General features: G+C 40.8%; 2 protein-coding genes across 2 annotated transcripts in view; one reads left to right on the top strand and one right to left on the bottom strand.

Annotated features, from left to right (window-relative positions):
• lsamp (limbic system associated membrane protein) overlaps positions 1 to 4,152 on the top strand; it is a gene marked incomplete in the record, with an annotated part of 184,969 nt that extends 180,817 nt beyond the window's left edge. The window contains 2 exon segments of the mRNA XM_035679513.1: positions 708 to 856; positions 4,044 to 4,152. Coding sequence (XP_035535406.1) covers positions 708 to 856; positions 4,044 to 4,141 — 247 coding nt within the window.
• A 6,143-nt stretch (positions 4,153 to 10,295) lies between these two features.
• Positions 10,296 to 23,074, bottom strand: gap43 (growth associated protein 43). Its single transcript, XM_035679539.1, has 3 exons — positions 22,771 to 23,074; positions 15,060 to 15,708; positions 10,296 to 11,577 (listed from the first exon to the last, which is right to left on the bottom strand). The coding sequence occupies exons 1-3, from the start codon at positions 22,798 to 22,800 to the stop codon at positions 11,498 to 11,500; spliced, it is 759 nt and encodes a 252-aa protein (XP_035535432.1). The 5' UTR covers positions 22,801 to 23,074; the 3' UTR covers positions 10,296 to 11,497.

The raw sequence follows: 23,074 nt of genomic DNA, 5'->3' as shown, positions 1-23,074 counted from the left end.
AATGAAAAATGTTTGTTCCAAAGGCTTACAGTATCAGCCCTCTTAACAATCTCAACTCCCACACTGAGATTAAGTTCACTGAAATGACACTTTGCCAGCACAAAAAGTATAGCGTTAATTATGGAACATAATTGAGTGGTTACTGTTTGTTATGTATGTGTTTGTATAGGAATTTTATCTTAAAATGTCTTATTCTCTGCCTCATTTTGCAGAAACTGCCACATATAAAATAATAAAATATCATTTATACACAAAGAAATGTAACAGGAATGTAAGCTGTTGACAAAATAAATGCTATTATAAGTCATTTCTGAAGAAATTCATTCACAGAAATCTATTTAATATGACAGTACCTTCTAGAGGCAGCAGTTTTGAGTCTCCGGGATGTAACACCACATTCGGAAAACAGCTGAATCCTGTCAGCCACATTGTGCCATGTTGCCATAAGGCTGATAATAATGTCTATTTTTAAGCCAGAAGTAGGTTATGACTAATTTGACAAATAATTGTGTATTCTCTTTCAGTATGAAGTCAGTATTTTCTGTTGGTTAATTAAGCTCTGGTGAAATGACCCTTTTCCTTTACAGACACTGCAAACTTTATAATTTTGCCCAAAATGTCATTAACTCCCTTCCGGCTTAAACTCCTCTAATTTCCATTACTTTGCAATTTACTTAAAATGTCTTCTGTCTGTCTCTCCTCTCCAGGCTTTCCAATGCCCAGGGCATCAATATCCAAATTCTAGGCAGTACCACTATTCTCATGATTGCCAACGTCACCGAAGAGGATTATGGGAACTATACCTGTGTGGCCTCGAACCGACTGGGCGTCCAGAATGCTAGTCTTTTCCTTTATAGTGAGTATAGACACTTCTGCCATTTGCTATAGCTCACGATTTGAATCCAAAATGGAAGATTCTTGTTTTATTAGAAATTCGTCGCTCTGTATAATTGTGACACCTCTAGTGATTTTAGACCTCACAACAGAGATAAAATATTGAGAATGAAATACCACAACTTGGTTATAATATCTATGTTTGAACAAACCATCATTCAACTCATTGAGATTCTCAAGGTGAGATTGAATTACTTTAATTCTATTAACCTAATTTCCCATTGAATCATTGGTAAACTCGCTGTAGTTGTGTGCTTTTCTTTGAGCTTCACTGCAAGAGCTGAATAATTGGAGCTAGTTTTAGATTAGAATCTTGCCGTGTAGTCATTTTTAGTCATTTGGCTAACGGGGTACTCAACTCTGCATGAGAGCCATTTTAATTGAACCCTCGTGGAAATCTAAGTATGTGGCTGGAGAGGGAGGCTGGCATCTGGTATGTGGATGAAGTAAGGTCATGTGGAAAGGTTTTAACTCAAAGGAACAGGATACTCTCTGAACAGACCAAAATGTCCCAAAATAGGACAAGAGTGTACAAAATTTCAAGTTCGTCTTTGTAATTAACCAAAGTGTAATTTCCAGCTCAAAATCAGAGTCAATCAGAGTCAATCAGAGTGGTGTTTATATATATTGCCTAATGTATGAGGTCAAATCAGTATGACAATACATACAAATGAAAAGTAAGATTTGATAGGTAAAAATAAATCTGTATTTGGACGTCATTGTCAGTAATAACGGCACCACAATCATAAGCAAGTTAATGTTTGTAATATTTATAAAATTGTATAGTTGTAAAAATTTTAGTTTTGGCCACTAGGGGGCAGAAAAACGTTTCAATAAGTTGTAGATGGCCTCATATACATTCAGCATACACAAGAGCAACATTTCAAAAAAGTCATTTGAAGTGAATTTTCTAACTACCCAGGGTCCAAAGTGCAACATTCACATTCACTTTTGGTTTCCATCAGCTCCTCTTGGCTCTTTAGCTGCTAGATACTGAAATATATTCACCAGCCACTCAGTAACAGTTGCCAATTGATACTGGGCTGCTAACATACGGGGTATTTATCAGAGTACATATGGAGGTTGATGAGAGCAGCTCAGATTAAACCATAGTGAGCCAGAAGATGCCAAAAAGCTCAATAGAGCTACAGAGTTGAGTGATAATCCTCCATGATTTTGGCACTACAACTGACCTCGTACAGATTTATTTTTACAAACTTTTAATATAAAAAAAAGTATTAAAATTTTTTTGGAAAGCACCTTGAACACACCTTGAACAGTTGTTTCACAGGATTGCAAACGGAAGAAAATAGCTTGAATTGCTCTACTGGATCAAGCTTTGAAACATGTTGCGCTTCACACTTCAGCGATGTCACAGCAAGTGTTTTCCATGGGTGCTCTCCAAACATACATTTGAGCCAGTTGGACATGGTTTCCATTCCATTCGGTATACAAGTGTTGGCATCATACACAATACAGATTGTGTGTCACATGCTCGTAACGACTAAAGTCAGATGAGGAGGCAGCACTCAAAAGCTGTTTGAAGATGAAATTTACGTTTACCACAGTATATCCACTATCTGCTGCTGTTTGATTATCAGCTGATACAGAGTCAGTGTCAAAACTAGCGTGTCCTAACTGCACTATATTTAAGCTGGTCTCCCCGCCCGTGCCACTACATACCAAGTGGCACAGAGGCACAACTAAATGGAGTACCACTCTAAAAAGGGAAAACATCTGCTGTGACTTTACTAATTGGGGTTTGACCAGAAGTGCTACATGCTTGAAGGTTTGAAGCTATATGAATATCAATGCAACCACAGTTCTCTTTTCTGTGATACAATGCTCCCTTTTTACGTTTCAACGGTGGCGATGCTCAGTATAATGCAACTTAAGAAAAGGCATACAAAAAGACAGAGGAGAAAGCTAATTAAGGAAACACCTTCATCAATTTGACTATGTGGAGCATTTATAATGAAAATATTAGGACTAAGCTGGTGAACCAAGACACTCACCGTGAGGAGACAAGGATATGCAAAAAAACTAAGTATTTGTTGTGAAAGCAAGGAAAGGGAGTGCAGTCTTGGGGAAGCTTGGGCTGGAAGCTGAGAAGGACGGGGATCCAGGGCAGGGAAGCAGAGCTGACAAGATGAGACGAGGGACTAGAGACAGGGGACAGAACCGGAGCAAACAGCACGGCGAAGGAAACGGGAGACAGGGTTAGACGAGGGAAAAAACTGACGACAGGAAAACTGATATGAAAAATGGCTCAAAGCGTAGACTGACTGGTGCAGAGGCTAAGTGGTAAGGCTGAGTATTTGTAGAGGTCTTGATTATTGAGATGAGGTGCAGAGGGTGCACACCGTCTCCAGTCACACGATCAAACACACACACACACACACACACACACAAAGAGGGAGAGGAGCCATTTTGACATGAAATAGTAGAGTAATCTCATGTGTAGCAAAGGCTTTCCAGTGAGCCAACATGCACAATAGCAGCACCATGACTCTGTTTGACCTGAATGGAACTGAACATTAATTGGTTTCATTGCCTGTGTTTACCCTTTTATTCTTAATTTGCTTGTGTTTTTTAAGCTGCAGTATGCTGAGCTCTCAGTCCCACCACATATTCCCCAGTTTATGCCTCCTTTGTGCTCTCTGAAGCATGACTTGGGTTTCAGCTTCTATTGCAGCAGTCAATAGCACAACATGGCCACCAGATGTCACCAAACACCACTCAAAGTCTGTAGTTATTCTGTAGCAACTAACATTACCTTGTATGTTTTTACTGACTCAGTTACTCATTTAGTTGAATTACTCATTTATAAAAGAAGACTATATGTATGTATATAATTCATAGTACTAGAATACTTGTTTGGTGGTATTACTCTTCTGTTCAACTGGATTTCAAAATGGAAAAATGTCTACAGTAGTAGTATCAATATTATCTGGGTGAATGCTCAAGAAAAACAAAATAGGGGATAAATTGTAAATTGACTGTCATCCTTCTTCTTGATAAAATCTAAATAGTGGCTATACTTTTTTTTTCTCAGAGAGGTGGGACTGCAAGTGTGAGTGAGCTCTCTGACACTGACTCTGACTACTATGTTAAATCTCTCTCCTCTCTCTGTGCCTCTTTCTGTGCAGGACCTGGGACAGGTCGAGATATCAACGGCTCCGCCTGTGTATCTCAATCACTGTGGCTCCTGCTGGCCTGCTTCGCCTGCCTTTTCTTCAAGTGTTAATACCGCTGTCCCCTTGTCCTGGCCTTTCCTAACTCCTCCTCCCATCTCCACATCACCTCCTCTTCCTCCTCCTCCTCCTCCTCCTCCTCCTCCTCCTTCTGCTCCTCCTTTACAGCTCACCGACATCCTTATTGCTACCTTATTACCAACTTTACCGCCCCCCAACCCAGACTGTTTGCATCATGATACGAAAACCTTACGTGCTCTTGAGCACTGCTTACAGATATTACGAAAAGCGATGGGTTATGAGTAAAATGTTATAAGAACAACAACAAAAAAAACAATGAAATGAAGGACAGAACAAGCAAACAGTGCTCTCTTAACGAATCGCATTGTTCTTCTTAATTTGTATGCACTTCTTTGTTTCTGCTATATCTTGTCTTCGGGGTCTAGATCGGGTGTGTTGTGTTTTTGTCTTCATGGGAATGAAAGCACAGGCACCCCAAGGATGCCAACAATCATTTGTTTCTAAGTAGTACTGAAGACGTAAGGTGTATTTCTTCTTACTCCCATAGATGCATTATGTTTACTTAAATTTTAGATTTAACCAAGTGTTTAACCAGTGCATTACTGAGCAACATGCAAAGTATCTGCCAAATATTCATAAACTATATAAGATTTGAAACTAACACATGCAGAAATCAAAGGGAAAATACTGCAGCTGATTCTGTAATGAGATTAGAGCTTGATATTAAAATCTGTACTACCATAATCTGATGCTACTAGACTGAAGCAAAGATATAGAGCATTAGCCGAATGTCTCTCCAATCAATGACATTGATTCTAGATGCAGCAGTCATTTGGGCTGTTGCCGCCGAGCCTAAAATCGAGGATGCAGTGAATAGAAGTGACTTGATCTCACTGAGCTTAAACCATGCGGAGTGCAAACCTGAGGAAATTAGTTTATCTGCTGATGGATACCTACATCTTCATCCAGTGGCTTTGCAACCACTCGCCTTTATTCCAAAAGAATTTCTCTTTTCTTTTGCAACAGGAAAAGAAACACAGTAGGTTATAATGATGCGTACTGTACATAGTAAAATTTTGTATTTCTCTATGATAAGACAACTTGTTCTGCCACTGTAACAACAGGAAACAGAGAAAATTGTTGCAGTGTATGTTGCTTGTTTGACAACCAACCAACCGTACTGGCAGTTTATCTCTGCTCCACAGCAGGCTGCACCCCATTTAGCTACATAATACTGTACCACATACAGTATTTGCTTTTAGCTTATGAGTTTTAGGATCATTCTTCTATACTGCTGGAATTTGGATAAAAATGTATGACACCAATGAATGACTTACTTTTTAGTTTTTCTCTTTCAAAGAAGTATGTGTGTTTTAATATGAAATGATACAGGAAAATTCATAATATATTGATATTGAGTTTTTTTTTTTCTGTCTTTACCTCATTCATTTTAGTTGTGTGTATATATACTTGAATCCAATGTCCTTATACTATATGAGAAAAGGCAAATTTTATGTGTCCATGTTTCTGAGTAGGGTATCAATTTGTTGAGGATGAATAACTTGTAGATCTCTTGAACTGGCCACCCTGCTCTATCATGTGAACTGAAGCCCATTATACAATGATGTTTTTTTTTTTTTTTTAAAAAAGGTCTAGCATTAAAAAGAAGATAGTTTTGTGCAGTTATTATTGTACCTATTCTTGAGATTATATAAGTGCTGGCTTACATGATGTTATAGGGAATGGAATATTATGTTTAGCTTGTAATGCTCTTTCATATACCAGGAATTCAATATGAGAGCAGAAAACACATGAATGCTTATTCCCCTCAGTGGCCATCAAGGCAAGTTTAACAAAATTATACCATTAAATTACATGTCCCACAGCAGATTTCCTCATCACACTGATCACTGAATTTATGTCTTTACGAACAAAGTGGTTCAACGAATACAACATGTGTCATATTTTGTAAAACTCACAAGAAGAAGATCTTTCAAACAGCTCATTGCTGCTCTGATGAGAATTGCTGAAACTGGTGCACTATTAGCTGCCTTTTTTTCGCCATTTATTTTGACCTACTGTAAGGTGACTAATAGCGTACAGACTCCAGCGCCCAGCTCAGCCCCTCGACTGGATGTGTGTTCATTTCTCCGCTCTTCTAACAACCAAGCCGAGATAGTACTAGTACTGTAAAACACACGTGTAATTAATGTCATCCTTGTCATGCATTAAAGACATTGTTCCCAGTGTTTTCATTGTAAATGCTTCCTGAGGCCACGACTGTGTGACTTTGTAGTGTTGGTAATGCCATATGATCCAGTCTAATTTTCATGTGGGTGAAACAGTAGAGCTATAGCTGTACAGGGACTAAAACAGGCCACAATGGCAGCAAACAATGAAGCATTTAAACGGTTAAAACAGCATTTTGTCGTCTCTATCAGTCACAGCATTAACCAATACACCAAACAAGAACCTACAATCAGATCTCCCAGTCTAGGAAGTGATAAGAAAGCTGCTTGTTTTTGTGCTTTCACATGATTTTTTCTAAATTTATTTTCTACAACTGAACAACGCTGGTGTATCCACTTTAACGTGGATTAACTTGACTCCTGATGTTTTTCTACTACATTGGTCCTTTTGCAGACTCTCTTGCCGCTTTTTAGCCTCTGGTTAGCTTATGGATGCTAGTTTATCAGCAGCCATTATCATCTTACTGCAGTAAGAAGTGAATGATCTGAAAACTGTGGTGAAATAGTTTTCTCCGTGATCAGTTTGCATGAGAGTGGTCTGTGCTACATGTCTATTTCAGTGAAGTCCGTCTGTCTCACCATGTGTCGCATAATAAAACCTCAGGGCAGAGCTAGGCTGGGACCCTGACAGACTAGCAGAGCAGGGTCGAAAATCTCCAAATTGTGCTTAGCATTTATTTTAACCTGCTTGGAATGCATGTTGGGTACTTGAGTTCACTGCATCATGGCAAATAGCTTGTGGATTTTTTTTAAAGCAAGGATCTCAAACTGACGGCCATTTTCAGACCCTACTTCCGACCTGCAACATGATGTCAGAAATATCATATAATCCAGCCTTCAAGTTCATTATTTTTTATTTTGTTTTTTCTTTTTGTTTCTTATCAATTTAAAGAACCCCTTCATATGCAATTAAACATTTTTAAAACAATTATATTTGCAAAACAAAATTTTGCGTAAAATAATGGCAAAGGTCCAAGGTGCCAAATGCATGCAAAAGGTTAATAAGATGTAGCAGGCTGCAAACAACAAAGATGATAGAAAATGATGATTGAAAATTGTACAGAAAGTACTCTTTGCATTTTGGTAATGTTAGAAATTGAAATATTTGTAGAATATTGCGCTTTCATGTAGTACTTGAATTTTGAAGTGGCCCTCCTGTGATATTAGCTCCCAAGCCAATCTGCGTTTGAGACCCCTGTTTTAAAGGATGCTACACTAACGTCATTGTCTTAACTTTCCTGTGAGGCAAACCTCATTAAAGTGTATCCATGCAGGTTAAAACCAGCCAATAGATACCAACACCACTACTATAAAAGCCATGGAGCTTTGTCTTATCCACAAAGCAGAAAGGCATAAGGAAACACTGTCATTGCTCATAGAGACCAACAGCCAGCCTTTGGACACATCACCAACCACCTGTAGACAGACCTGGATATCTACTGAAGACTGTAGGAGCAGATTCCTAGTTTACTATTGAGCACAGCCTCAAAACATCACCATCGCTTCACTGTTGGCTTATGTGTGTGTGTGTGTGTGTGTGCGCGCGCCTGTGTGCTCTGATTCTGTTAATTATTATTGACCAACCTGAGAAGTTAACACAAGGCATGATATACATGATAAGTTGGCCAAACATCTACTTTCCGTTGATGGTTACAGTGGTAACCCTCTATTGTAAGTTAAGATTCTTTCTTTCTTTTCCACCTCTGTGTGTATATACAGTATGATGTTTCTACAGTAGAATGTTGTAAAGTCAGCAAATCCATAAGATCGTGTTTATACAACTCAACATTTAAAAGTTTAAACAGGAAATGTAAGTATCACGTTTATACGTCCCTTCCCTTTGTCATGGGAAATTAAGATACAGTCATGATTATGACACAACATGTCCCGGGTTTTTTTTTTTTTTTTTCTATTTTACCTTACTTTATTATGGCATAAGGTGATTGCAGTCAGTTTCTAAAAAAAAATATATGTAATAAAGGTATATGAGAAAATGTTCATAACACAAAATAAAGTTGTTTGAATTTAATGTTCTGTATTTGAATGTGACTTGAGATGTCTGGGAAAGTAACCTCTTTTTCTGGAGATAGCTTGGAACACACAGAATCGTAATGGTACTGCTGTGTTTATCACCATGTAACATGCAAATAAAATAATATATGTATTGTTATATTCTCTCTGGAAGACATTTTTGTATGTAAGTATGAGAATTATAACTGACTCCGCTCATCGGAATGTTCCAGTTTCTGTCTTTTTTCTGTGCCAAAGATGGAAGGTAAGACTGGTGTTATCACATATGGACACACATCATAGCAATATGGAACAGGAGCCACATCCTGTTGCAGTGAAATGTTTCACCACAAGGTGTCACAACAAGCCAAATTATGCCTCCACTGTGTCTTGGTATTTGGCAGAATGAGGACAAACATATTATTCTGCATCATGATTAGCCTCTGACTCTGATGATGAACAGGGAATGTAGCAGTGTTAAAGGTTAGAAAAACACATCTGTAGTGGCAGTTTCCTGCTCACACCCCCACACTAGCTGGGAACATGTGGGTGGTGAAAGTAGATATTATTTTTTATATACTGTATACCATAACTGTTATCATACAAAGACACTGGGTGCAAGAGTAAAAACTCTTGCAATTTTGTTAAAAATTATGTGATGAGACCAATTTTAGTTCTTGAGATTGAGGAGATTGACGGATTTGAGGAAAATAAATTATGACAGGACAGTGCTGGATTATTTGAGTCTTTTTCAACTTTCAAGATAGGAGTATTGAGGAAGGTATGGGAGAGAGTATGACTCAGAAGGGAGCGATAAAAGAAACTTTTCAGAGAAATTATTCCCATTCCAGTACTGCTTGTTCAGCAAACCAGCCTCATTAGCGTGAAGGTCATACAACTTTTGTGAGACTGAGGATGGTATTTATGTTAACCTTGGAGTTATTATTTTTACTGAACCATGCTATCTTGACAGAAGTCACACAGGTCCCATTTTAACTCTCAGCAATTGCATATGCTCTTTACATAGCATCTTTAAATCATTATTTAATTCTGATATCAAAGATATATAAGATTGGTGCATAAACATGCACACTAGTATCATTCTCTGTTGGTACATAAATGAGCGACTGAGATGTTATGGAATCAACACACACCACTGTATGCAGATGGTCAAAAACCTGGATTCTGATCCAGGGATAACAGGGTCCTCATGTTTCCCAAATAAGATCAAAACCAGGATAAGACTCATAACTAAAACATCAATTGTTGCATCTCATGCATGTCAAGTGTTGCATCTGCTAATGAAACATTTCTAAAACAGTGGTTTTGCAAATATTTGTTAGTGTCCCTGTGTATAGTGCCTTAAAGTGACATAAGAAAAAATAATGTAGCTATACAGCCAGTGCCCAATGGCGCAAAGAATTAAAAACAGTTAGCCTGGTTTCTTGTTTTCCTGGTTCAACTGGATCAACGCCTCTACCTAAAGCTCACTAATTTACCTATTATGTCCCTGTGACACTTGGACACCAGGTTGGACTTCCCTTAGACATGAGCAACCTCAAAGTCACTCATAAAACTACAAATTGTTGTCTTTACAGATCTGTTTTTGTACAGATTAAACAAACAAATAATATATATTATAGTGTTCTTGAGAGCTGCTGGTATAGACTTGGGTTTTTTCTACCTTCACACAAAAACCAGGCGAGCTGTTTCCCCCTGTTTATGTCTGATTTATATCGAACAGACAGACATTAAAGTGGTATCGATCTTTTCACCTAACTCTCAGCAGGAAAGAAAAATAAACACATTTACCCAAATGTCAGACTACCCCTTTAAATACAGTCTTACACCCATACACTGCATATTCTACCCTCTGCATCATTTTAACATGGCTTTAAACAAACTCCACAGTTTATGATGGTAATTGGCACATTTGCTTTATTTTGAAAACAGACATTGAAACCATTTTTAGTTTTTTCATATTTTTTTTCTCACAAGTTTGAACTCCTTGATAAGGTTGAAACTGGACATTGCACTCACTGGAACATGGGAAAAGTATTTTTTGTTTGCTCATTTGTTTGATTTTTCTTTTTCACTTTTTTTTTCGTAACATCAGTGCAAGAGTATTTTTCCAATTCATATAAACTGTCATAACAACACCAAAGACATCAAAAAGAAGCCGCCACACCTCTTAAGTTTTTGTGACTGCGAAAAAGTTCCTCTCAGAGGGAGAGTTCCCATCATGCATCTGGTTCGATGGTTCATGCTACTGTTCTCACGTTTGGTTGTCAGAACACAAATCGTCATGTAAGAGCCAGTTACATCAATACTATAGCTGAGTTCTATAGTTTTATTATATGATCATGTCATTGAAATAGCAACAGGTCCATTACTGTATATGTGAGTAAACAGAGAGTTTGTAAAAGGGGTGTAAACCAAGCTTGAATGACTCAAGCAGAATAGAGAGAGAGAGTAATATCTTGTCCTATATGTGGTTTTTGGGTTCAGGATAAAGCTGCCAAACTGGAAATATCACACATTTAATTATACATTCTATTCTCTATCCGATGTGTCAGTACGTTACCTATTTTGCTGTGTTCTCAATACACTGTTGAAAACGAGAGTTGCATTTTTAAAACCGGCTAGTGTTTGTGCGTGCGTTTGCAGAAGTACGGATTTTATTTGTAAAATGTGTTTAAAGAAAGTGCATTGCAATGCGAATAAAGTATGCTGCATTCACAATGCCTTTTAAATGTGGAAATATCCAGTTGGGAGCGGTCACACCACCACTGATTCGCTTACAATAGATAGTGAAGATGTACCAAATCAAATCCTCCTTCTCATCCTCCTCCTCATCCTCATCATCATCATCATCAAGGTAACAATAATTTTTCATACTGAACAACATCATCAGCTTCATCATCATCATCATCATCACTTCCTCATAGTATTAGCTTGAGCCAAAAAACTTCACGCTGGAAACTCCCCCAACATGAGAAAATCATTGCCACACAAAAAATGACAAACAAATAGAAACGGACTGCCTTCACATTGGGAAGGCAAAGAGATTTTTGTTTTTGTGTTATTCTTCATACTCTTAATTCTGCTTTCTTTAGGTCAGACTTTGCTTTAGTCATCCTTGGACTCAGTGGCCTCCGCCGCTGCATCTGCCGGGGTGGCCTCCTCTGCTTTAGACTCCTCTGCAGCATCTGGGTGGAGGGAGGGAGGTAAGGAGGATGAAGGGTAAAGAGGGAAAGCAAGAAGAGGAAAATTAGATGTAAGGGTGGCAAGAAGGGTGACAGATAAAAGGTGGGTTGGAGAGAGGAAGAGAAAATTAGCCTGTGGAGAGGCAGTTTTACATTGTGGGGTTGGAATAATAAAGCTCTATCTGGGTCTTCTGAGATACTGAGCATCAAAGATTTTACATGTCAGCTGCTACTTTTGATGTTTTAAACATATCATCTCAGTAGGTTCTCCATAAGGTAACTTTTAAAAACCATAAAAATTCATTCCAGAAAAATAAAAAACTGTGTAATTGCATGTTGTCGACAAGATGTCTACTCTACTAAAAGTGACAGCATGTCAGTTAAAAGGTGCCACCTTGTGTCTTGAATCCCACATCGGTTGTGTAAATAATAAAGGAAGAGAGTGTTCCTAATGGACCCATGAAGCATTTGAACTGACATCACAAAGCTTACAGCAGCATCTGTCGCATCTGATACTGCGTGATGCCCACAGTGTACTGCACTGTAATAACTTGGCGTGGCACTGTAATAACTAAACGTGGCTTACTAAGAGATAAATACTGCTGAATAACGATCCATGATACATTACTAAGCCATTACTAATCAAGTTTGTTGAGTAACATTGATCCAATGCTTTGTATTTTTCTATGGTTTATTCGATTCTGCTTTTTGTAAATCCTGTGCTGTATGCTATTTCGCTGCTGTTATTTTTATATCTATCTATATATTGTCTATAAAATCGAATGTAAAAATGTCATGAAGACTGTATCAGCTACAATATTTTAGGACCTTCATTTTATTGTTCCTGACCAATCCTATTATTCAAGTGCCCTGAAAGTGGTGATGTCATACCATGATGATCTCATACTCTTTTAATAGAAAGAGCGAGACATCAAAGAATGACATCATTGCATTGGACATTAGGGTGATGTAGTGCATGTGTGTGAGTGGGTCTGTGTATGTGAGGGTTAGGCCAGGAGAGATGAGAGAGGATGGAGATGAGAGAGAAGAGGAGACAGACGAGAGGAGAGAGAGAGAGAGACAGAGAGAGAGAAGTGGGGCAATCATGTCTGTGTGTGACTCAAGACAGCATGGTAACTTCCAGAGGTAACAGGTAATTAGCTTGTTAGAGTATGACAGACTTGAGAGTGCCTTTCTTGCAACCACTGAGCTTTGTGATTCAAATTTTCACCCAATTCACGGAACCCAAGCCGTCATTTCTGGTATTCTGATCAGTGCCACCTCACTTACTTACACCAGTGATATAGCTGACTGTGATTATTTGCAAATAATAAGAATTATAGATGGGAAAACAAACGCCCAACCTCTGGTGATTGTGGTTTGCCGGTTCAGCCCACGGATTTCAGTTTTCAGTAAACAATGGTAATGAGAGCATGACACACAATTTTCTGTGAAACTTAAAACTCAGATATAAAGTAGAGCTGAAGTTGAAGGAAGACTGGCACTAAGACATCAATCATCACCACCATCAGTATTTTCAGTGCACACAATATACTTTTTCCAGCTTCTATTTACATTTGTAATTTTGTTTTTAACATAAGGATGTCTCAATTATCACTTATGATGAAGACCATGGACCGCAGACAGGAGTTCCGCAAGGTTTAGTTCTGGGTTCACTTTTGAGTCTTTGTTACCATTAGGGGTCTTCATCCATAATCATAATAATTATCCATTATTACTGTTATGCAGATGACACCCAGCTCTATATGGTAGTTGATCCTGATGACCTGAGCCCTCTTTACTCTCTTGAGAACTGCGTCTCTGATATTAATTTATAGATGACTCAAAATTTTCGCAAACTTCTTGACAACAAAACAGAGGCCTTTAAAGAGAGGTTCTTAAGATAAAAGAAAAAATACACGTCTACAGTTCATTACACTATTTCAGCACTTTACACCTCAGGCAAAATCTGGGCATTATCGTGGCTCTAATCTAACTTTCTAGCTGCATATAAGTTATATCAGAGAAGACTGTGTGTGCTATTAATATTTTAAATGTTGTTTAAGTCTGCACTTTGAGCTGCAATTCATGTATAAAGGGTAGTGAAGTTTTTTTTATTATACTATTATATGTGATTATGGAGTGCTATGTCACTATTCTATGACAGTTAACAACTTGGTCAGATGTAACTAAGGGATGCCGCTGACATGGATTATGCTTTGTGGAGAAGCTGGATCATACTCAGGCTGCCTCATAAATTATTCAGTCAGATCAGAGTACCTGGCGTCCTTGTGCATGTGACTCCAGTCTGTGCGCTGACAAACCTCAACCAAGTGACTTTGTTATAAATATTAATTTTCTCTCTGAGTCAGTTCAAGTTGGTAAAGCAGATTGTGGCCAGCAGTGCATTTTTAATTAGCAGTTTTTGTCAAGTAGGGTTTGTTTGTGACAGACTTTCCCGGTGTGGATCGTGACCAGTAGGGATCATTAATCATTCATTGAAATCAGAGCACCTGTTATCCCCGCTCTGCTCCATGCAGGCCAGCTATCCCATCGAGGTGGTAACTATGACAACAGGGAGACAGCACTGCCTAGGTGACCTAGTTTCCTTGTAGTTCTCCAGTTGGTATGTGTGTGTGTATTTCCCACCTCACACACCCACTTACTCGAGACTGAGCATGCTCCATTAACTACCTGTCTGACCCAGACTGAGAGTCCTTGGACCAGAAATATGAGATCATGTCAAGTTTTTGTTGTGAGAGTTGCTATATAAATGTTCTAGTGTGATTTCATGGCCTTCTAGTTTCTCTCAGGTATACACTATAATTGGACATCAAATGGTGGTTTGCTTTGAAATCTACTGGTTGATGTTGGAGGTCCAGAGGGCGAGCTTATTATCAAATATTTTGACCTGCTGTGATGTGTAAAAAGGAATTATTGGGGTAATCCATTTTCAGCACTATTTGCGTTTTATTATGAATAAATTACTGTAGCATATGACCCATCTGGGATGTTCATGAACCTTTATGACTCTCCGAACATGACTGCCCATTATACATCAACATTCTTCACCAGCACTAATCATTTCTATTCCAGTCTCCCACTCATTAGTAAGGAGTTTCCATCTTGCAGATGATGAGCTACAAGGCTGTCTAATCTAATATTGAGCTGTGTCTCTGTGTTAACCAGTGAATGGTGGAGCACTTTAAAGATCTTTAAATCCCAAAGACTCAACCAGCAGTTATTTCCTGTGGTAGCAGACTATAGGAAAGCTTACCTATTCTTCTTTATTAGTATTTTACAGTAAGTTATTGCTTCTGATCAGTCTGAAATTATTTTTAACTTGCAAACATGTGCACACCTAAATGTTTGATTCAGAGTCTTGAGAACCTTCTTGCAGGTTCTATATTAGTAATCTTCATTTGGCATGTAGTGGGGTTTTAAATCAATCTCACTGTAATTAATGAAGTTTATAATCTGCACACCTTTATCTTTTGTTTGGTTAGGCTCCTCCTTCTCAGCTGTCGGGCTGACAGCAGCAGGCACTTCGGCTTGTCTGGCCTCCTCCTTTTTCTCTTCACTCTCCTCCTCCTCCTTTTTCTCCTCAGCTGTGGCTGTGGTGGGACTCTTGGCTGCCGCCGCTGGGGCTTCCACCTCTTTGGGCTTCTCCTCAGGTTTCTCCTCTGCCTTTGGCTCCTCTTTCTGGGGCTCAGAGGGCGCTGTGGCGGCCGTAGGAGAAGCAGCAGCTGGTGCTGCCGCTACAGGAGACGTCGCCGCGCCTGCAGGAGAGGCAGCAGCAGCTGCCGGAGAGTTAGCTGGCTTGTCTGCCACTGGGCTTTTGGCTTGGCTTGTCTCCTCCTCCTTCTTGGCCTCCTCTCCTGCAGCTTCTTCCTCCTTTGCAGGTGCTTCCTCTCCCTCCGCTTTCTTTGCCTCCTCTCCTTCCTCTGTCGCCTCCTCTGCAGCAGCAGGACTGTCTCCCTCCTTATCTTCCTCTCCATCTTTCATCTTTTTCCGAGTTATGTGTCCACGGAAGCTGGCCTGTATTTTGGTTGCAGCCTTGTGGGCCTTGTCCTCGGGTTTGTTGGTGGTGCCATCCTGTTCAATCTTCTGGTCCGCCTCCTCATTCTTCTCCACCTGGTAGCCAAGAGAAAATACAACAGGTTAACATCTACTATAGGCCATCGTGCAGGTCCACTGCAAACCAGTAAGGGAATGTATTGTTGTTATGCTAAAACTTGCAAAGAATCCCTCTACTGTTGGGGTGTGTAGCTTGAGGATGGTTATCCCAAAAAATCATGCTGGCATACTTTTATTTGGGATTAGAATCCTACTAAAGGTAGGTACAATATGTCATGAGTTGAAAGGTCAGAAGTCAGAAAAGGACCAATGTATATGCTATGAGAGGGGGTTTATTAGTTAACTGATGTATTTATAACCATTACTGGAGAATTACAGACTAGGAAAAGTTGGGTTAGGTTCAGGACTGTTTTGGAGTTGAGTAAAACTATAGGACTGGATGAGGAACAGGGTTAGGAATAGGACAGTACACAATGTAATATTGATATTACCTTCAGTAACTGGATCCATACAGTAGCTGTCCATCAAATAGTGGGTTGTGCTATGAGTCATATAAATCTAATGAAAAGAAATCAAATCAAATAAAGGAATGAATGATGAGCACTGAAAGTGGCAAACAAAATGAATCAGTACATTCAAAATTAATAGGCAAACAAATCAAGGTAAAATATTCTCCTGCCAAGATTCAACCAATCAAAAGCTTTAATTGTGCACCTTAAATGAATGTGAATAAGCAACATGGAGCAAACACAAATTGTCAAAGAAGCATGCAGGCAGTGCAGCATTACAGTTAGCCAAATGATAAAGATGTGAAAACTGCAGAATCTGAATGGTTTTGAGGGTTTTTGTCCTTCCAGGTATCAAGGCTTTGTCAGGAGCCAGCTATTGATGTGACAATATAGTGAATACACAGCATTTTATCATTTAATGTGCTGGAAAGAGGAGATTTAGTGCCATTGTGAATCCTGAGAATAACAGACGTGTGTGAGGGTCGATTGTCTCCGCATAATGAATTGGTTACACTGGGATTTGGGGCAGGACAAATCACTCTAGGCATTTATTGCGGTTATTCAATCCGGGCATGAGGTTGATACTGTCCTCTTGATAATGGTACTGAAATAGATTTAGTGAATAATTACACTTAAGCGTAGAACCTTTCCATGGAATTCATTAATGTCCCCTGCATTCACTGCTAATGATATCTTCAAAATTGTAACCAGAAAAATGTAAGCGTTTAAAAGTGAGGCTCTTTCTCCAAAATAATGAGCCAATCTCTATTCTCTATGTACAGTAGCTTTCTACAGATCCATCTCTGGCTGCTAGGGAACGAGCTGCCTGCTAGAATCTCCTCAGCATTCACTGCCATACCCCTCGCAACCATCAAAGGTTACCTTGACAACCAGAGTGCTAACTCATCACAGCGCTGTCTGCTGGTTGGTGCTATGAAAGACTATATGTCACCCTGATTGGCAGTGCACCTGACCCCTCAGGGAAGCAGGCCAATAGGAACTCATAAATCAGACGGAGCAATCAGCATGGCTAAGGAGGGGTTGTGTATGAGCAACGGCGGGGGGTGCAGTGCGGGGCCGGTGGGGGGGCCGAAGGGGTTATATGTGTGTGTATCAATTCTGGCAGTCTGTGTCACTGAGCCGTTGCGTCTTGTTTAAGGTCAGTGAATTTCCGTGGAAATGGTTTTCAAGATGCAACTCGGTAGCTACATCCATCAGTCCCTTTCCTGATGCCTTCTGTCTCTAATAGTATCATTATATTGGAAATAAGGTTTGACTTGGACAGCTGCCTGGGTGAGGAATCACATCTGCGTGACATGATTTAAGAGCCAGAGGCCCTAAACCAACATGTCTTTTTCAGGGTCAGTGTGTCAGTCCAATATTGGAGCAGAGAGGCCAAGGTGCAGCTGTGTTGGTATATTCACCTCCTCCACCTTCATTCACATGCCATCCCCAGGGTTCAGGGTGTAAATCCTGCAGTTCCTAATATACACCATCTTCCTGAAGCAATTTCGTGCAGTGCAATATTAAAAAAAAACAGCACAATGCTGTTGGCTGTGGAGGGATAGTAGATTTTTTAAAGGCTTTACAATGCTTCACAGATATAGTGATTTATGTTTACAGGCTAAGCTAGAGCTGTTTACTTAACAATCAGCTATTAAGTGTGAAAATAAACTTTAGCAAGTGTCCAGCTTTTAGAACAGATAGCAACAGTTGAGACAGACAAAGCACCACCGGCACGCCCTCTGCTCTTAATCATATGCAGGTCTCTAGTGACTTATTGGACTTTTATTATATCTGATCTCATAGGTGCTTACAATTGCCAAAAAAATGACCCAAGCACTTAACTCTAAATAGAATTACTTACTGGCTGCATACAGTGAGTCAGACAGAGAGAGAAAGCGATGGATGAGGGTGTTTGGGAATATGGAGGTATGACATCATTATTGGAACGGAGAGGATGTCATTTACTTTAGTGATCTGGGTGTGTTTGAGCGCAAATGTAATAAAATACCAGCAGAGTGCCAAGTGATCTCATATCAGCGTAAGAAGACGGGGAGGAAAGATCACCATCATGGTTCGTCCACAATTGTAGCATCATCATTTGAATTATTGATATTTGTCTGTGCATCACCCTCAGAAATGCTGCGCTGTCATTTTATGACTGCTCTACTACACTGAGCAACTTGGACTTATATTAAACTTATTATGCTGTAATATACAATGCACCAGTGGTTAATGACTGAGATAGTGTCTACCATAAAACCCCATGTTATCGAAACAGAAACAAAAGTGCAAATCCTTTAAGAAACGCTTCTTGAAGACTCTGACTGTTAACTGAACCCTGGTCACGTACCCTCTTGCAGGCGCTATTCCACCCGGCATCTGTGCGGCACACATTTCCATTCATAAAATACAGCAGCACCTCCCAAAGGTACAAGGTATACTCCCTTTAAGTCTTTACACCAAGACTCCACGACCGTTTCAACCCTTCCTTCGTTCATTCGAGTCAACATATTTGCATTATCAGTTTAATGGAATTACTTATTACAATTAGCCCGCAGAGCTTTCTCTGGTTGCCATAGATACACTACATTATTTTATCATCCAGCAAGAAGTGGATGTTTGCAATATAACAGTGCTTTTCTTGCATGATTGTAAAACAGATTATGCAATCCTCCAGCAATTATAATAGTAACAGTATAATGTAGCAACATTAAAAGCTTGCTGTAGGACAATTTAGTAAGTGTAGGTGACAAATGATTACTGCCATCTTCATGTTCAGAATCTAAATGTACAATAGCTCACAGGTTAATCTATCTGAATACAAGAGTTCCATTCACCAGGGGACAAACGCCTCTGTCTTTTCTGTCCGTAAAGGTAATAAATGGTCGTGCTAAAATGTGTTCAGTACATTATCTAACGGCTAGATGTGTCTATTACTGCTTTGCCTGTCAGCTGCAGTCTGTGCTCTCTCTCTTTTTCTGTCTCTGTCCTTGGGTGGGCACCGGCTGTCGTGAGAACCACACCCGAGAGTCAGTGGCTTTACCGACAGATCCATAAGCACGCACACACACACACATACACACACCATCCCCCAATGGTGACACACAGTAACAATCCGCCACCTTCCCACTGCCTCATTGCCAGTACCATTAGGGACTTGTTTCAGGAGGAGGGGGGTGGGAGGGGAGGAGAAACAGGGGAAGACACGGTGGAGCGGTGGTGCTTATGTCGGTAGAATTACCACACAACCACAGCTCACACCAGGCACGCATATAATCAAATCTTGTTTTTTTTTAGTTCTTTTTTTATTCTGATCCATTCAAGCGGGAGACTCCATTTTCACCTCGCCGCTCCGCCCAGCCTTGGATCGAATGCCGCTAGCAAGAGGGGAGAGAAATATTAAAGGTAATATTTGCATTTATAATGGTGGACTTACAGAACATTGCTTCGCGGAGGCCCTTTTATCACACACCCAACAAGTGCAGCTGCTGAATTTATTTGACTTAAGTCCCTTTAATGTGTAATTATTCAAGATTTGTGTATATTAAACCAGATTATTACAAGTAATAAAAAATATATAGTGCATTGGCCAATTTAAATCAAATGGAGAAAGTCCCCAAACATTTTGTCATATTAGCACAGTTCCCGAGCAGGCGGAGAGATAATATAAGCCACTCTGGTGGTGGCACACATACTTCCTGCAATGACACCTCTCTCCTGAAAAGCCCAGCATGATTTGAATGGCTGTCTGTTTTTCTGCAGGAACCATCCAGACACCAAAGACCAAAGACCGGCTGGTGTCTGCAACTGCTCAATATCTCCCTCTCCTTCTTTCTCTTTCTGTCGTCTTACACTCTCTTCCTCACTAAGCAAACTGCTACCCACTCATTCTCTCTCTCTCTCGCACACACACACACAGACACAGCGGAGCACCACACCCTTTTAGCCAGCTATCTCCTGCAGATGAGGAGAGGGGGGCTCAGGTGGTGACTGCCACAGCCCCCGCTCGCCATCTCTCTCTCCAATCCCTCCCTCTCTCTCGCTCTCTGTCCTTTGACGGTGAATTGATGAGCGATGTTAAAGGATGCACTGTTTCTTTTACCATGGCCCGGGAAAAGATGCTCCGCAGTCTCTAATAAGCGGCCATATGCCAGCGTCATTACATCCTCTGGAGCTGCCTGTAATTCAATTACACAGACTCTCCGCCTGAACAAAGGCTCCGCAATCGCCACTGATATCATAGGGGCTGAGGATGAGGTTGGGGAGAGGGGCAGTGGGGCTGAGGAGAAGGGCAAGTGGAGAGGAGCAGGAGGAAAAGGGGCTGTAGGTTTTGACATGGTAAAGGCAGGAACTGGAAATATGGGCTGTGGCTGGTGCTATGGCTGTAGCCAGGCTCTAGGGAAAGAGGCTTTAAATGCATGGGGAGCCACAGTATCAGATGAGATAATTGTCTTTAAGGTTGCAGACCGGGTTTTTAAGTCTGGTCTAGATTTAGGCTCAACATGAAAGTGGAGGCAGAGCTAGACGGGACAGACAGGTATGGTTCTGGTGCTGGGAGGAGAACTAGGAATGGAACTGGGGCGGAGATGGAGAAGAGCACATATGGGTGGGATCTGAAGTCCTGGTTTATGGGAGAAATGGCAGCTTTGAGTAGGCCTGGTGGTGGAGGAAGACCTGAGTTTAATAAAGAGCTGCACTTTAGATGGACCTGAACTTGATCCTTGATCTTACCCCAAATCCTGAGGCGAGGACAAGGATCTTCTGTTCTGACAAATTTTGTTCTGAAACTGAATGAAACTAAAGATAAAGCTAGGGGGCTGTGGCTACAGAGGAGGCTTAAATGAAGTGCTAGTAGCCACTCCCATAGTGAAGATGTTGCAACAGCACTTAACACTCCACAACGGGCAAGACCCATAGCAACACTGCCATGTTTCAAGCAGAAAACCATGCTCTTTGCTCATCCATCCATGAAGACCACAGAGTCTGTCTGGATTAATTTATGCCTCTGCTCCTCAAAAGCAGGAGCATGAGGGTAAGTGCTTGTAGGCCGGGAGGCTATTTTTCCCTGTGGTGAAACGTGCACGCTCGAGGCAGCAACAGCGTTCTGTGGGAAAAGCCGGTGCCTCACCCACATGGCTGCAGTGTGCAGCGCGCCGGCTTCCTTTTCTTTGATCTTTCTCACCTTTGCGCCTGCTCACCTCCTCCAACCATCATCCCTCACTCTGTCACCGCCACAATTCCTGCAGCCACCCTCCAGCTTCATTCCCTCTCTGACTTTCTGCTTTGCTGCACGCTTGCCTCTCCCTACCTTCCCCCCATACCTTGCAACCTCCCTCCCTGCCTCAATCGTTTTTTACCTCTATTTCTCTGCCCACTGGGTTCCATTCGCTCCTCTTGCATCACCTTCCCCATCTACCTCCATGTGCACCAGCTACACTCCACCCTGCCGCTCGTTCTCTCCCTGCCTGCCTGCCTCTCTGCATCCTGCTCTTCCTACATGTCTTTCAACTGGCAAGCTTTGCTTCCTTTCTCTCTCTTCTCCCTGCAAGTGCTAATATGACTCATCCAGACTAACATTTAAGAAGCAATCAAGTGCCATCGCAATCCATTGTGATATGAGTCCGATAAAATCATGCTCAGTTTGAGATAGCAGCAGGAACACGGCCCTGATCACACACAAACCCCCATGATAGCTGCTGAAATACAGCAGAGTGAAGCACTGGAGAGTGCCACCCTCTCCACTGCCCAGACCCACCCGCTTCCATGCAACACCTTCTTTTTTTTCCCTTTTTTTTATGATTCTTTGCCACTGAGAATAGCCATGGGTTATTATAAACTACCCAACACCACCCTTTCACACCCTTTAAATAAGTGCACACTTCATAGCACCCTCCATTGACAGCATCCACTTATAAAGCTGGAGGGCTATGATAATCCATTTAGACTCATTTATTCCCATTGTATCCCCCCGAGGCCACTGACATGATGGTGCTGCTCACTCAATCCGTACCCCGCCCTTTTTTTCCCTCTCTGTGGAAATTTACTTTCCTGTGTCACCCATTTTTACCTAAGATAACACAAGTACAAAAGATACTAAGACCCACGTTAAAGGCATCAATTAAGAGCACATAGGTTGCTCCTGTTAATATAAATCATCATTAACAATGGTGGATTACGCTGAAGAGCTCCTGAATAAATGAGGGAGTTTCAGCTTTGATAGCAGAGACAATACAGAATCTATCAAGTGCCTTTCAATAATCTTTCACTTTTTTCAAGTGCCTGATCAATATGAGGGAATGCCCAAGCTGCCCAAGATCGAGTTACAGTCTTGTGCCTCTCTGCAAGTACAGTGTGAGGTCTGAGAGGCATTGTGGCAACATCCATTCATGCAGGATAATCACATTAACTAGGCGTGTCTGGGCTCTGTGGATAGACTTCTATAAAGACATGCCAGGCCCCGAGTCAAAGGAAATTACACCAATATTTCCTCTAATCCCCCCTTAAGCAACCTGATCTGGCTATAACCTAACAGCCACAAAGTTCAGAGGTGAGATGCATCATTTTGTCACATGAAATGTTGATAAAGTAAATCAGAGCAGTTTACCGGTTTGGTTCTTCTTATGCAGCACAGCATAGTTGTAGTTGTTGTATCCTCCCTTTTTTCTTCTCTGCTTCTTACTTCCCTTTTTTCTCCCTTTCACTTCTTCTCTCTCACCCTTTCTCTCTCTCTCTCTTGCGCGCTCTCTCTATCTCGCTCGCTCGCTTTCGTGCACACACACTCTCTCTCTACTCTCTTTCTCTCTGGCTGTATCAACAGCTAAGCCGCCCAGTGCATTTACTCATCCCAGTTTGCACACACACGCTCTTCAGTCGGTCTGCCTAGACGCACCTCTTTCTCTCTCTCTCTC

This window comes from Morone saxatilis, unplaced genomic scaffold (genome assembly GCF_004916995.1).
Source record: "Morone saxatilis isolate NCDOM2014 unplaced genomic scaffold, NCSU_SB_2.0 Contig8, whole genome shotgun sequence".
In the NCBI taxonomy this organism is placed as follows: domain Eukaryota; kingdom Metazoa; phylum Chordata; class Actinopteri; family Moronidae; genus Morone; species Morone saxatilis.
The sequence above is the reverse complement of the archived record's forward strand: the minus strand, read 5'-3'. Positions and strand labels throughout refer to the sequence as shown.